This window comes from Pongo pygmaeus, chromosome 1 (assembly GCF_028885625.2).
Source record: "Pongo pygmaeus isolate AG05252 chromosome 1, NHGRI_mPonPyg2-v2.0_pri, whole genome shotgun sequence".
Lineage (NCBI taxonomy): Eukaryota > Metazoa > Chordata > Mammalia > Primates > Hominidae > Pongo > Pongo pygmaeus.
In genome coordinates, this window is record NC_072373.2 from 81,524,780 (window position 1) to 81,539,474 (window position 14,695).

Below are 14,695 nucleotides of genomic sequence, written 5' to 3' on the forward strand. Positions count from 1 at the left end.
AGAAGACAATTCATTCCCATATTCAAAGATCTCCCAAGCTAAGTTTCCAGATGTTCAATGTCTTTTTTCCCCTGCTTACATTCAGACCCACAAGAGACAAGAGGCAATGTGTCTTTTCCAGAGCTCCCTTGTCACCCTCATTGCTTCCTCACTCTGGCCAGCCAAAGATCAAAATGATTTTAGGGGGTGGTGGGACCTGGCCCAGACTGAATCTTCCTCTGCTTGATGCCTGGCATCAGAAAGGTTGGTGATTTCTCTGCTGTCAGTCAGGACAGAATGTCTGTGGTAGACCACCCTGAAGCTGAGGTTGGGAGCAGGCAGTGGAGCAGGTGAGAAATAATTTCTATTTTGAGAGCACTGAGGGGAGGAGAGCTAAAGACAGAGGAGGAAGTCTCTGACCTGCCTCTTGGCCCCCAAGTTTCTCACCCTTTGCTGCTTTCTGACTTAAAATCTTACTCATTAAACTTTCCATGGGTGACTAAGGTTCTGAGCTGGAGATTCCCCTGGGTGTAGGACCACCAGTGCACCCACCTAACCAGCAGCCTGGAGAGGGGCCCATCTGCTTGGGATAGGCCATGCGAGAGAAATCAGTGGTCTGAGTGAGCTACTGTATGAGTGGAAAAGCTGACCTTTGCTCCATTCGCCACCATATACGGCTCACATTTTTACTCTCTCTTCATGAAACTTCCCCATCTGAGGCAGGGTTCCAGTGTTTTAATTCAGTGTGTGCTCTGTGTACTGTATTCTGTGGGGTACATGTGTCAAAAGCAAACTATTCCCTCTGACACCCACGTACTCACAATAGCTGCTGTTTCACATAGCTTTTGTGTGACACTGCTGTGGACACATGTCATAGCTCCATTCTACGAGAGAGGGTTCTTGTCACATTCTTGGTGTCAGGCTAGCTGACTTAAACCCTATCAAGTCCAAAGGTCAGAAGGGACATAAGAGCCAAACTGAGAGTTGAGGTCATGCGTCTGAATATTCATTGTATGCTGAGTTTCATCTTTTATATCATAGGCTGTGTAGGCAATTAAAATTGCTTTGCCACAAAAAAATTAGCCAGGCATGGTGCTGTGTGCCTATAATTCCTGCTACTTGGGAGGCTAAGGCACGAGAATCACTTGAACCTGAAAGGCGGAGGTTGCAGTGAGCCAAAATCGCGCCAATGCACTCCAGCCTGGGTGACAGAGAGAGACTCCATCTCAAAAAATAAGAATGCATAATAAAAAATAAAATAAAATTGCTTTGCCAATCATTGCTTCATATTTGACAACATTTACTCATATTTCATTCATTCATCCAAAAGATGCCTTATTGAGCATCTAACGATTCCATACCCAGTGACAGCACTGGGGATGGAGGGTGAGTCAAGAAAGCAGCTACAACATAAACTAATAATGTGGTATGTGAAAAAAGCAAAGAGTTTTGTGGGACCACAGAGAAGGGGCATCTCTCCCAGTGGGTAAGGGCAGGATGGAAAAGAAGGAATTACAGAGGATTGGTGACTCAGACAAGTCTTAAAGGATGAGTAGAGATCAGCCAGATAAAGGAGGAAGAAAGGGTGCCTCAGTATTCCCAGCAAAGGCAAAGTCTAATGACGTCGAGAGGATGAAGAAATCAAGTGCCTGGATAATAATGGGAAAAGCTGATTTGGTGTGAGCTCTAAGACAGCAAAGGTAGGAAGAAGCCAGACAGCAAAGGACTTCACCTTGTAAACCAACACATGTAGACTTTAACCTCAATGTGTCTGGGGGAGCTGAAGTCTGCTGGGGAGCTTAAGCAGAGTAGTAATGAATTTAAACAGTAGGTAAGAGAATTAGATGAGGCTGTTAGCCATTCAACTAAAATTAGAGCTCCAATCTGGCCTATCTCCCTTTAGGGTCAGGCACATAACAGACACTTGAAGAGGAATTGTTGATCTGTTATTTTCTATTTCAAGGCTCTGCTTCTTCTTTGGACACTCATAAAGCATGGACATTCTGTCATCCTACCAGGTACCTAAGAGGATGTCAAAAAAGAGCTCAGACTTCTGTGTCGTTTTCTGCATTTCTCCATTGGCCTCAGAGGACCTCTCCAAAATAATGAAGAGGGTGTTTTGGAGGATATGAAGTCTTGAACTCTGGCCAAAAACACCAACATTTCAATGAGTAGATGCCAGTAAAGTGAATTGTAGTTAGACTCTCACCCAGCTGACAGAATTACTAATATAGGAGCATCAGATACTCCAAAGAGGGTTATTCAAGGAATCAGAAATAAAGTCTTAGCTGCACCACTGACCCACTGCATCATCTCAGAAAAGTCACTTAAATGAGGACTCCATTTCCCCTCTAAAAAATGGAAGAGAGCATATAAATCCTGCCTACCAAATATGATTTCAAAATGAAATAAGACATAAGAAAGTGCTTTGTAGGCAGTAAAATATTGTAAAGGGTAAATTATTATTGTTGTTAGTGGCTCTGCAAGTATGTAGAGTCAGTTAAGGCTTCTGCTGCATGTTAAAGTAATATGCCTCTGTTCTAATCGTCCCTTACAAGTACACTCCTTTCTCTACCCACTCAGCAGGCAATAATGGGCAGCAATATCTGTAATGTTTGCAAAAGCATATGTGGTAAAACTTATGTTAATACCAGAAAAATTATTCTTTCTAATGAAGTTGTTTTTCTTTTGGTGAAAGTATGCATAGACTGAAGTTTCATACAGCTTTCAACAACTGGGAGGGGTGTGTGTTTTTGTCTCTATTTAAGAAGGAAAAAACTGAGGCCCAGAGATTTAGTGATTGCACGGGGTCATCACACAGTTGGTAAATAAGAGAGCTGCTTGTTTCCAAATATCTCCATTCCAGTAACAATTCAGCAAATACCCAGTTCTAGGAACAAAATGGGTACTCAATAAGTGACTGATTAAAATACGGTACGGTTAGGTAACGCTAATGCTGTCATTTGTCAATATTTGAAAATTCTGGTGACTAAAGATTACAACAGTGCTGTGGCTAAGAATGATAAAAATTATTCCACTCGAAAGGATGAAAGAATTCTTTTTAAATGTATGTTTAGAAAGAACAATGGTAGGATAGAGTTCTAAGAAATCATTTATCTTTGTCTACATTTAGTTTAATTCATTTATGAAACAAATATTTATTGAGATCTACAACATGTCAGCCATTATTTCTAAGAACCAGGGCTACAAGAGTGAACAAAACAATCTAAATCTTTGAATTCATGGAGCAAACATTCTGATGGAAAGGAAAGTTAATCAACAGGATTATATAAGCAAAATGTATTATACTTACGCAAGTATATTATAAACCAGGATGTCATTACATATTAAGGAGAAAAAAATAAAGGATGGAGGGGGAGGATGAGATATTGGGGAGGGGTAATTGAGATTTTAGATGGGGTAGCTGGAAAACAGGCATCACTGAGAAGATGACTTTAGAGAAAAGAACTAGAGAGAACGGGGGAGTTAGCCACACAGCTATCTAGAGGAGGAGCACTCCAGGAATGCAAAGGAAACAGCAAGTTCAAAGGCCTTGAGGCAAAAATGTGCCAGATGTATTCAAGAAATCGTCAACATGTCCAAAGTAGGTGGTTTGAGAAATCAAAGGAGAGGAATGGTAAAAAATGAAGTCAGAGAGATGATGGGGAGCAAGGCCATTCTAGCTCTTATAGATTGTTGATAAGACTTTGGTTTTACTCTGAGTGAGAAATGAAGACATTGGGAACATGTGTGAGGAGGTGTAATACAATCTGACCTATGCTTCAACGGGTTTACCTGGCTGCTGTGCTAATAGTAGATTGCAGAGGGCTAAGATAGACACAGGAAGACCACTTAGGAGGGCATTACCTCCTATTGAACCAGAGAGCTCAATAGGAAGTCTCAAACGGTGGTTTATTTTGGAGGTAAAACTGACATGATTTGCTGACAATCTGGGTGTAGAATGTTAGAAAATGAGGAGAGACCAAGGCTAGGATGAGATCAAGGCTTGGATGAGACCAAGGCTTTTGATGTGAGCACCTGGAAGAAAGGTGTTGCTATTTTTTTTTTAATTACACTTTTAGTTCTAGGGTACATGTGCATAATGTGCAGGTTTGTTATATATGTATACATGTGCCATGTTGGTGTGCTGCACCATTAACTCATCATTTACATTAGGTATATTTCCTAATGCTATCCCTCCCTCCTACCCCCACCACATGACAGGCCCTAGTGTGTGATGTTCCCCACCCTGTGTCCAAGTGTTCTCATTGTTCAATTCCCACCTATGAGTGAGAACATGCAGTGTTTGGTTTTCTGTCCTCGCGATAGTTTGCTGAGAATGATGGTTTCCACTTTCATCCATGTCCCTACAAAGGACATGAATTCATCATTTTTTATGGCTGCATAGTATTCCATGGTGTATATGTGCCACATTTTCTTAATCCAGTCTATCATTGATGGACATTTGGGTTGGTTCCAAGTCTTTGCTATTGTGAATAATGCCACAATAAACATACGTGTGCATGTGTCTTTATAGCACAATGATTTATAATCCTTTGGGTATATATGCAGTAACGAGATGGCTGGGTCAAATGGTATTTCTAGTTCTAGATCCTTGAGGAATTGCCACACTGTCTTCCACAATGGTTGAACTAGTTTACAGTCCCACCAACGTGTAAAAGTGTTCTTATTTCTCCACATCCTCTCCAACACCTGCTGTTTCCTGACTTCTTAACGATTGCCATTCTAACTGGTGTGAGATGGTATCTCATTGTGGTTTTGATTTGCATTTCTCTGATGGCCAGTGATGATGAGCATTTTTTCATGTGTCTGTTGGCTGCATTAATGTCTTCTTTTGAGAAGTGTCTGTTCATACCCTTTGCCCACTTTTTGATGGGGCTGCTTGATTTTTTCTTGTAAATTTGTTTAAGTTCTTTGTAGATTCTGGATATTAGCCCTTTGTCAGATGGGTAGATTTTAAAAATTTTCTCCCATTCTGTAGGATGCCTGTTCACCCTGATGGTTCTTTTGCTGTGCAGAAGCTCTTTAGATTAGTTACATCCCATTTGTCTATTTTGGCTTTTGTTGCCATTGCTTTTGGTGTTTTAGTCATGAAGTCCTTGCCCATGCCTATGTCCTGAATGGTATTGCCTAGGTTTTCTTCTAGGGTTTTTATGGTTTTAGGTCTAACATTTAAGTCTTTAATCCAACTTGAATTAATTTTTGTATAAGGTGGAAGGAAGGGATCCAGCTTCAGCTTTCTACATATGGCTAGCCAGTTTTCCCAGCACCATTTATTAAATAGGGAATCCTTTCCCCATTTTTTGTTTTTTTCAGGTTTGTCAAAGATCAGATGGTTGTAGATGTGTGGTATTATTTCTGAGGGTTCTGTTCTGTTCCACTGGTCTATATCTCTGTTTTGGTACCAGTGCCATGCTGTTTTGGTTACCGTAGCCTTGTAGTATAGTTTGAAGTCAGGTAGTGTGATGCCTCCAGCTTTGTTCTTTTGGCTTAGGATTGTCTTGGCAATGCGGGCTGTTTTTTGGTTCCATATGAATTTTAAAGTAGTTTTTTCCAATTTTGTGAAGAAAGTCATTGGTAGCTTGATGGGGATGGCATTGAATTTATAAATTACCTTAAGTAGTATGGCCATTTTCATGATATTGATTCTTCCTATCCATGAGCATGGAATGTTCTTCCATTTGTTTGTGTCCTCTTTTATTTCACTGAGCACTGGTTTGTAGTTCTCCTGGAAGAGGTCCTTCACATCCCTTGTAAGTTGGATTCCTAGGTATTTTATTCTCTTTGAAGCAATTATGAATGAGAGTTCACTCATGATTTGGTTTTCTGTTTGTCTGTTATTGGTGTAGAGGAATGCTTGTGATTTTTTGCACATTGATTTTGTATCCTGAGACTTTGCTGAAGTTGCTTATCAGCTTAAGGAGATTTTGGGCTGAGATGATGGGGTTTTCTAGATATACAATCATGTCATCTGCAAACAGGGACCATTTGACTTCCTCTTTTCCTAATTGAATACCCTTTATTTCTTTCTCCAGCCTGATTGCCCTGGCCAGAACTTCCGACACTATGTTGAATAGGAGTGGTGAGAGAGGGCATCCCTGTCTTGTGCCAGTTTTCAAAGGGAATGCTTCCAGTTTTTACCCATTCAGGATGATATCAGCTGTGGGTTTGTCATAAATAGCTCTCATTATTTTGAGATACGTCCCATCAATACCTAGTTTATTGAGAGTTTTCAGCATGAAGGGCTGTTGAATTTTATCGAAGGCCTTTTCTGCATCTATTGAGATAATCATGTGGTTTTTTTCTTTGGTTCTCTTTATATGATGGATTACTTTTATTGATTTGCGTGTGTTGAGCCAGACTTGCATCCCAGGGATGAAACCAATTTGATTGTGGTGGATAAGCTTTTTGATGTGCTGCTAGATTCAGTTTGCCAGTATTTTGTTGAGGATTTTTGCATCGATGTTCATCAGGGATATTGGTCTAAAATTCTCCTTTTTTGTTGTGTCTGTGCCAGACTTTGGTATCAGGATGATGCTGGCCTCATAAAACGAGTTAGGAAGGATTCCCTCTTTTTTCTATTGATTGAAATAGTTTCAGAAGGAATGGTACCAGCTCCTCCTTGTACCTCTGGTAGAATTCGGCTGTGAATCTGTCTGGTCCTGGACTTTTTTTGATTGGTAGGCTATTGATTATAGCCTCAATTTCAGAGCCTATTATTGGTCTATTCAGGGATTCAACTTCTCCTGGTTTAGTCTTGAGAGGGTGTATGTGTCCAAGAATTTATCCATTTCTTCTAGATTTTCTAGTTTATTTGCATAGAGGTGTTTATAGTATTACCTGATGGTAGTTTGTATTTCTGTGGGATCAGTGGTGGTATCCCCTTTATCATTTTTTATTGCATCTATTTGATTCTTCTCTCTTTTCTTCTTTATTGGTCTTGCTAGCAGTCTATCAGTTTTGTTGATCTTTTCAAAAAAACAGCTCCTGGATTCATTGATTTTTGAAGGGTTTTTTATGTCTCTATCTCCTTCAGTTCTGCTCTGATCTTGTTATTTAGCCTTCTGTTAGCATTTGAATGTGTTTTCTCTTGCTTCTCTAGTTCTTTTAATTGTGATGTTAGGGGGTCCATTTAGATCTTTCCTGCTTTCTCTTGTGGGCATTTAGTGCTATCAATTTCCCTCTACGCACTGCTTTAAATGTGTCCCAGAGATTCTGGTATGTTGTGTCTTTGTTCTCATAGGTTTCAAAGAACATCTTTATTTCTGCCTTCATTTCGTTATGTACTCAGTAGTCATTCAGGAGCAGGTTGCTCAGTTTCCATGTAGTTGAGCGGTTTTGAGTGAGTTTCTTAATCCTGAGTTCTAGTTTGATTGCACTGTGGTCTGAGAGAGAGTTTGTTATAATTTCTGTTCTTTTAAATTTGCTGAGGAGTGCTTTACTTCCAACTATGTGGTCAGTTTTGGAATAAGTGCAATGTGGTGCTGAGAGGAATGTATATTCTGTTGATTTGGGGTGGAGGGTTCTGTAGATGTCTATTAGGTCTGCTTGGTGCAGAGCTGAGTTCAATTCCTGGATATCCTTATTAACTTTCTGTCTCGTTGATCTGTCTAATGTTGACAGTGGGGTGTTAAAGTCTCCCATTATTATTGTGTGGGAGCCTGAATCTCCTTGTAGGTCTCTGAGGACTTGTTTTATGAATCTGGGTGCTCCTGGATTGGGTGCATATATATTTAGGGTAGTTAGCTCTTCTTGTTGAATTGATCCCTTTACCATTATGTAATGGCCTTCTTTGTCTCTCTTGATGTTTGTAGGTTTAAAGTCTGTTTTATCAGAGACTAGGATTGCAACCCATGCTTTTTTTTGTTTTCCATTTGCTTGTTAGATCTTCCTCCATCCTTTATTTTGATCCTATGTGTGTCTCTGCATGTGAGATGGGTCTCTTGAATACAGCACACTGATGGGTCTTGACTCTTTGTCCAATTTGCCAGTTGGTGTCTTTTAATTGGAGCATTCTGCCATTTACATTTAAGGTTAATATTGTTATGTGTGAATTTGATCCTGTCATTATGTTAGCTGGTTATTTTGCTTGATAGTTGATGCAGTTTCTTCCTAGCATCAGTGGTCTTTATAACTTGGCATGTTTTTACACTCTTTTGCCCATTTTTAAATTGTGTTGTTTTCTGGCTAATGAGCTCCTTGAGTTCTTTATATATTTTGCATATTAATTCCTTATCAGATATATAGTTTGTAAATATTTTCTCCCATTTTATAAGCGGTCTTCTACCTCTGTTGATTATTTCTTTTGCTGTGCAGGAGCTTTTTAGTTAGATGTAGTTCTATATGTCTGTTTTTGCCTTTTTTTCCTATATTTGCTTAGACCAATGTCATGAAGCATGGCTTTATGTTTTTAGATGGTCATCTTTCACTTAATGCACAATCATTGTAATTTTGGCATTTTAAAAAAAATTCATTTATTTAAAAACTAATTGTTGAGCAATTGTTACATACCAGGCTTTCTGCAAGTGCCAGGGATCCAGAGATAACAAGGGAATCTCCTACTCTCAAAGAGCCTGCCATCTAGTGGGAGACGCAAGAATGTAATTGAGTAAGAGGACACAATGAGATTAGTTGCAGAATAGCCATGAGAACAGAACAAAGTTCTAAGAGAGCATCGAGGGGTGGCACAACTTAATTTTATCAAAAAAAATTCAGGAAAACTTATACAGAGAGGAGGAGTTTACAAGTAACTATGTAGGGAGCTGTCATGGGTATTCCAGTTAAAGGAAACATGTGAGGAGCATAAAAGAGGCTGGCCCATTGGGTTGACTGTACATGTATGTGTTTGTTAAGGTTTGGGAGTGTGTGAGTGAATGGTGGAAGGTGAGTCTGAAAGAAAAGGCAGTACTAGATCTTGAGCATTCTTATATATCACAATGAAAGATTTGAAATACATCCTGTAGGCATTGGAAGTTAGCAAAGAGGTTCTCAGTAGGGAAACGGCATGATTAGATTGAGGCTTTACAGTGATTACCCTGGCAAGCTGCAGAACAGACTGAGAGGAGGCCCTGGTCTGGGAAACCAGTTAGTCCACTGCAATTGGCCTAACATTTGAGCAGTGTGGGAAGAAAGGAGGACACATCTCAAAGAACTACTTAGAAGGTACACTTAGTCCAGTTTGGTTGAGATTGACATGTAGGTGGATAGCAATGAGTCTAAGATGATCACTATATATCAGTATTTGGAAATTAGATGGAAGAGAACACATTGCTCCATGCTAAGGACTAATATGAGGAGAAGCAGTTTGAATAGAAGATGTGTCCAGTGTTCAAGGAGTGATTGTGCAGTAACGTAGAGATCATTAAAGAGCCAATTTGAAGGTTAGAATGAAGTCTGGGTGAAAAATCAAATGCAATTAGTGGGAAGTCTCTTTGAGACGTTAACCTATAATTTTTATGAAAATATAGGAATTTATTTTCATATTCCTAATAGCAAAAGACCTTTAACTACACATATATTTAATAAATATATTTTATAGATACCTATGTAAAATAAAGAACAACTACCACACAACAAACTCAGTAGCAGAAAAGTTCCAGTGCAATCAGTATATTTAAATTCTACTGGGAGCATTGCAAATTAAAATTACATTTTGGGAGACTATATGGCAATATATAATAAGAGCTGTAAAGATGATCATATCGTTTTACCCAGTAATCCTACTCCTGGTTATTAAAGGGAAGTAATTCAGTGTACATTAATGAAATTGACCTTATAGTTCTGATCTTTATAATAAGTTATAAGAAAATGGTTTAGTGTGTATGTGTATATATTTACTTGAAGTAGAAATCTGAAGGCTAAAAAAATGGGAAGATATTTAAATTGGTGTTAAAACGGCATTTAAAATTACCACAGTTATGAGAATACATGTATGCCAATACAGATTCACTGGAAAAATATTGAAAATGAAAGCTGTCAGATGGTAAGATTACAATTTTCTGTCTTTTTTAATTTGAAATAAGTTGGTACAGCACAGCTTTTCAAAAGCTTTTATAAATGTGTATGTTAAGTTGTAATAAAGCAAACATATGCATGTAGACATGCTTAAACAGTTATTTAATTGTTTCTTGGGTACCTGGGGAGATTGGGGTGAAGAAAGGGGGATAACTTGAATAAAGGTGGAGGAGAAAAATGAGAAAAAAGAAAGCAAAGGATCGAGAAGCTCAGTGTGGCAGCAGCCTCTCTTCCCCTCCTGAGAGAGTCAAAGGGTGGCACCAGGGACTCATGATCCTTGCTTGTGGAAGCCTCATGTCACACTGGATGTCACATGAGGGGATGGAACGCAGTGACCACCCCACCTCATTTCCTTTACAGTTTCCATGCTGGGCCATGGCAGTGAACAGCCTTCAGGCATGTCTACAGCGGAAGATCTGAATTCAGGCTGGTGGCAGAAGACAACACAACCACGTTTTCTTTTATGCATGCATTTGGTTTAATTGACACATTAACCACAGACAAAGGGGTAAAGGCCACAAGGTGTTAGGTTAGTATGAACAGGGAAAAGGACTTTTTTTTTTTTTTAAGAAAAATAAAAGCATCAGTATTACAAAGACTTTCCATGATCCTACACCCACCTCGAAAGCCCCCTCTCACCACAGGAAGTGCACTGACCATTGGAGGCATAAAAGAGGTCCTCAAAGAGCCTGATCCTCACTCTCCCTGCACAGCTCAGCAGGACCTCAGCCATGAGACTTCTCATCCTGGCCCTCCTTGGCATCTGCTGTCTCACTGCATACATTGTGGAAGGTAAGTCAAGAAGCTGTCTGTGAGATAAAGAACAGGGAGGCAAGGCAGGTGGGCACACATTTTGAGTTTGACTCAGGTTTTGAATGGACTAAACTGCTTTCTCCAGGGGAGCCTTAAACTTCTCATGTGCAAAAAAGGAATGATGATTTTGACTGTAGGGGGCTTCGTAAACTTCCAGAACAGGGAGAATTTGGTTAGTATCTGGGCTCCTACTTTTCCTAATTGGGTAATTTCAGGTAAATTCCTTAACCACTCAGGACCTATGCTTATTTATGTATAAACTGAATAGAATAACAGACATGATCACCAGAGATTAAGATTAAATAAATATTATGGTTTATTTAATAACATCAGATTTCCTTACAAACTAATTTTTTGATTAATGTTAGCTATGGATTAGAGGTGATGATTATAAATGCATTTGTAGGTTTTGCCCATTTAATATAGTTTGATAAATTATCAAAATCTTAGAGAGTTCAGTTACAATGTGGGGATGCACCAGAGGATGTGTGTTCTGGAGCAAATCAATGTTTTCAATACAAAACCTGTGTGAAGGCGACAGTAGTGCTTGCTGTGGACTGGATGTCCCAGTCTTGCCTTCCTTCCCCTTGATAATGCATTAAGGGACCCCCATTTTAGGACACAGGACAGGCAGAAAGATAACCAGCTTGATGGACTCCACACCATGTGCAATCACTACCAGCTGAGACTTCTTGTTTTCCAGCAAGTTGGTGATGGTGTTAAACCCTGCTCAAAGAACAGGTGATTTCCTAGTGGGGACAACCCCTTTGCTAGCAGCTTTCTTCTCAGCCCGAGCCAACAGTCTCTGCTTCTTCTCTTGCTCTGTCTCTGCTTCTTCTCTTGCTTTGTCTCTGGTCAGTACTTGTGGATCAGCTTAAGTGGCTGAGTAGCTGTTTGGGGGTCTAAGGCCTGGGTGAACTGGTTAATGGCAGAAGGCACTTTCAGCTGCTTATAGAGGATAGCTCTTCGCAGCTGGAACCAGATATAGCGGGGCCATTTCACAAAGCAGTGGAGGTCCCTTTTGGGCTGGATGTCCTGTCCAATGCCTGCCTAAGAAAACTCTTAGGCCTTTTCTCACACAGCGGTTTCACCACTTTCTTAGCCTCCTGCTTCCTCATGACTGCAGGGACTGGGCCACCTTCTTTCCTTTGGCCTTCTTTCTTTTCAGCATCTTAGGAAGCTGACAGAGAGAGACATTTGACCATTTAAAAAGGAGAGCACCTTTATTTACTCAGTCAAAAGCATGCTTCCTTCCCTCACTGAATGTTGCCTTGCCTAGAGTACTCTTCACACATTACTCTGTCATCTCACTTATGGTACTGTAACATGTTACACTATTTGAAATGATCTTTTCTGTTTACCTGTCTGTTGCCTGGCTCCCTCATTAGAAGACATGCTCCATGAAAAGAGGGATAACATCTGTCTTAATAAAACATGTGGGACAGAACAGGCACCATTGTATAAATGAATGAATGAGTGTCACTGGAGCATTTACTAGCCGTCCCAAATGTCTAAGTGAAAATGTACACAGAGATGGGATAACATCTTGTTATTTTCTCTCAGCATGAAATTCCTGAAACAATTCTATTGATTGAGTTTTTAAATTAGTCAAATATTTACTAAGAATCTATGATGGGCAAGAGATTCAGGATGCCTATCAGTCATTTCTTCCCCCAAAAAGCAAATGGCCTTATATTCTTACAACATTCTCAGAGTAATTTAACAGATGATTGTTCCTATGATCTTGAGAACTGCTTTATTTTTAATTGTCTGTTTTTTTTCCTCACCAGGTGTAGGGAGTGAAGTCTCAGATAAGAGGACCTGTGTGAGCCTCACTACCCAGCGACTGCCAGTTAGCAGAATCAAGACCTACACCATCACGGAAGGCTCCTTGAGAGCAGTAATGTGAGTTTGCCTCCTCAGAAGTTGGGCTGGGTGGATATCTAGAGGTATAGAAATACAGTCTATAGAAATGCTGCCCTCCTCAGGAACAGTAGGTCAACATGGAGGAACACCTCAACTTAACCGATAACCTCTTTATTTTTCCTTATCAATCATGTCTTTCTGCAGCCCAAACGAATAGCGATTATTGCAAAAATTAGGCTGCCAAAGAAAGAATAGAAGTCCTCCTCTATTTACTTAGTGGAAGAGTCTGTTGAATACTGTGCACAGCTCTGAGGTCTGGGTTTAGAGATGGCTGGCCCATGTCAGGGTTTCCCTGCAAGCCTCACTGGAGTTGGAGGATCTTAGGGTTGAGTTAGGCAGAGTCTCATGCTTTATCAGTTGCCATATTTCAAGAAAATGAGTCAATGCACAACCTATATGGTCCCTTTCTTCTACCAGAATCTCATTTTTAGAAGTAATAACTCTTCCCAACACATAATTGCAAGCTTTGCTCTAAAGAATGAAAATGTAAAAACCACCTTTTCTTTAAAAAATAAGATGAGTATTTTCAAATTTGAAAAGGAAGAGGGTATGTAATAATGGAACTAGATGTTCTAAAATGTCTTTTTGTTACAACATTTGGTGACATGGATGAGAAAAGGAACCTGTGAATTATGGTGAACAAAGAGGCTGGATACTACTTGCAGATATTTCTCCTTTATGTTAAAATAAATGGCAGAAGAAGGGTGCTCATTTATGATCTCATGGCTCTGAAAGACTATTTCTTGCAGTAATTTCTGCACAGGATCTCTTCATGTCTGCTCTGATCTTAACTCCTGACCCTGAGGCTTTGAGAATGTGGCTAACTTCGTCTGTCTTTTCCTTGCATTACAGTTTTATTACCAAACGTGGCCTAAAAGTCTGTGCTGATCCACAAGCCAGGTGGGTGAAAGACGTGGTCAGAAGCATGGACAGCAAATCCAACACCAGAAATAACATGATCCAGACCAAGCCAACAGGAACCCAGCAATCGACCAATACAGCTGTGACCCTGACTGGGTAGTAGCCTCTGGCACCCTGTCCCTCTCCAGCCAGCCAGCTCATTTCACTTTACACGCTCATGGACTGAGTTTATACTCACTTTTTATGAAAGCACTGCATGAATAAAATTATTCCTTTGTATTTTTACTTTTAAATGTCTTCTGTATTCACTTATATGTTCTAATTAATAAATTATTTATTATTAAGAATAGTTCCCTAGTCTATTCATTATATGTAGGGAAAGGTAGTATATCATTGGTGTTTGATTTCTGTCCTTGTACCTCTCTTTGATGGTAACCATAATGGAAGAGATTCTGGCTAGTGTTTACCAGAGGTGAAAGCTATATCGATCACTCTTAGAGTCCAGCTTGCGATGGTTCTTTACACATGAGTCACAAGTTACAGCTGTGACAATGGCAACAATTCGAGATGTATTTCAACTTGTCTCTATAATAGAATTCTATTTATAGAATAAGGGAGAAAATAATCCAGTCTGCATAAATGTCTTCTTTTGAGAAGTACCTGTTCATAACCTTTGCCAAATTTTGATGGGGTTGTTTGATTTTTTCTTGTAAATTTGTTTCAGTTCTTTGTAGATTCTGGATATTAGCCCTTTTTCAGATGAGTAGATTGTAAAAATATTCTCCCATTCTGTAGGTTGCCTGTTCACTCTGATGGTAGTTTCTTTTGCTGTGCAGAAGCTCTTTAGTTTAATTAGATCCCATTTGTCTATTTTGGCTTTTGTTGCCATTGCTTTTGGTGTTTTAGTCATGAAGTCCTTGCCCATGCCTATGTCCTGAATGGTATTGCCTAGGTTTTCTTCTAGGGTTTTTATGGTTTTAGGTCTAACATTTAATTCTTTAATCCACCTTGAATTAATTTTTGTATAAGGTGTAAGAAAGGGATCCAGTTTCAGCTTTCTACATATGGCTAGCCAGTTTTC

At 39.6% G+C, this 14,695-nt stretch overlaps 1 protein-coding gene across 2 annotated transcripts; it reads left to right on the forward strand.

Annotated features, from left to right (window-relative positions):
• The first annotated feature begins 10,700 nt into the window (after positions 1–10,700).
• Positions 10,701–14,358, forward strand: LOC129041435 (lymphotactin-like). Of its 2 annotated transcripts, none has more exons than XM_054496999.2 (3): positions 10,701–10,806; positions 12,618–12,732; positions 13,606–14,358. In XM_054496999.2, the coding sequence occupies exons 1-3, from the start codon at positions 10,746–10,748 to the stop codon at positions 13,772–13,774; spliced, it is 345 nt and encodes a 114-aa protein (XP_054352974.1). In that variant the 5' UTR covers positions 10,701–10,745; the 3' UTR covers positions 13,775–14,358. The 2 variants fall into 2 exon arrangements, with proteins under 2 accessions (XP_054352974.1, XP_054352984.1); XM_054497009.1 differs by lacking the exon at positions 10,701–10,806 and adding an exon at positions 10,816–11,568 and having other exon boundaries at positions 13,606–13,927.
• Positions 14,359–14,695: the final 337 nt, after the last annotated feature.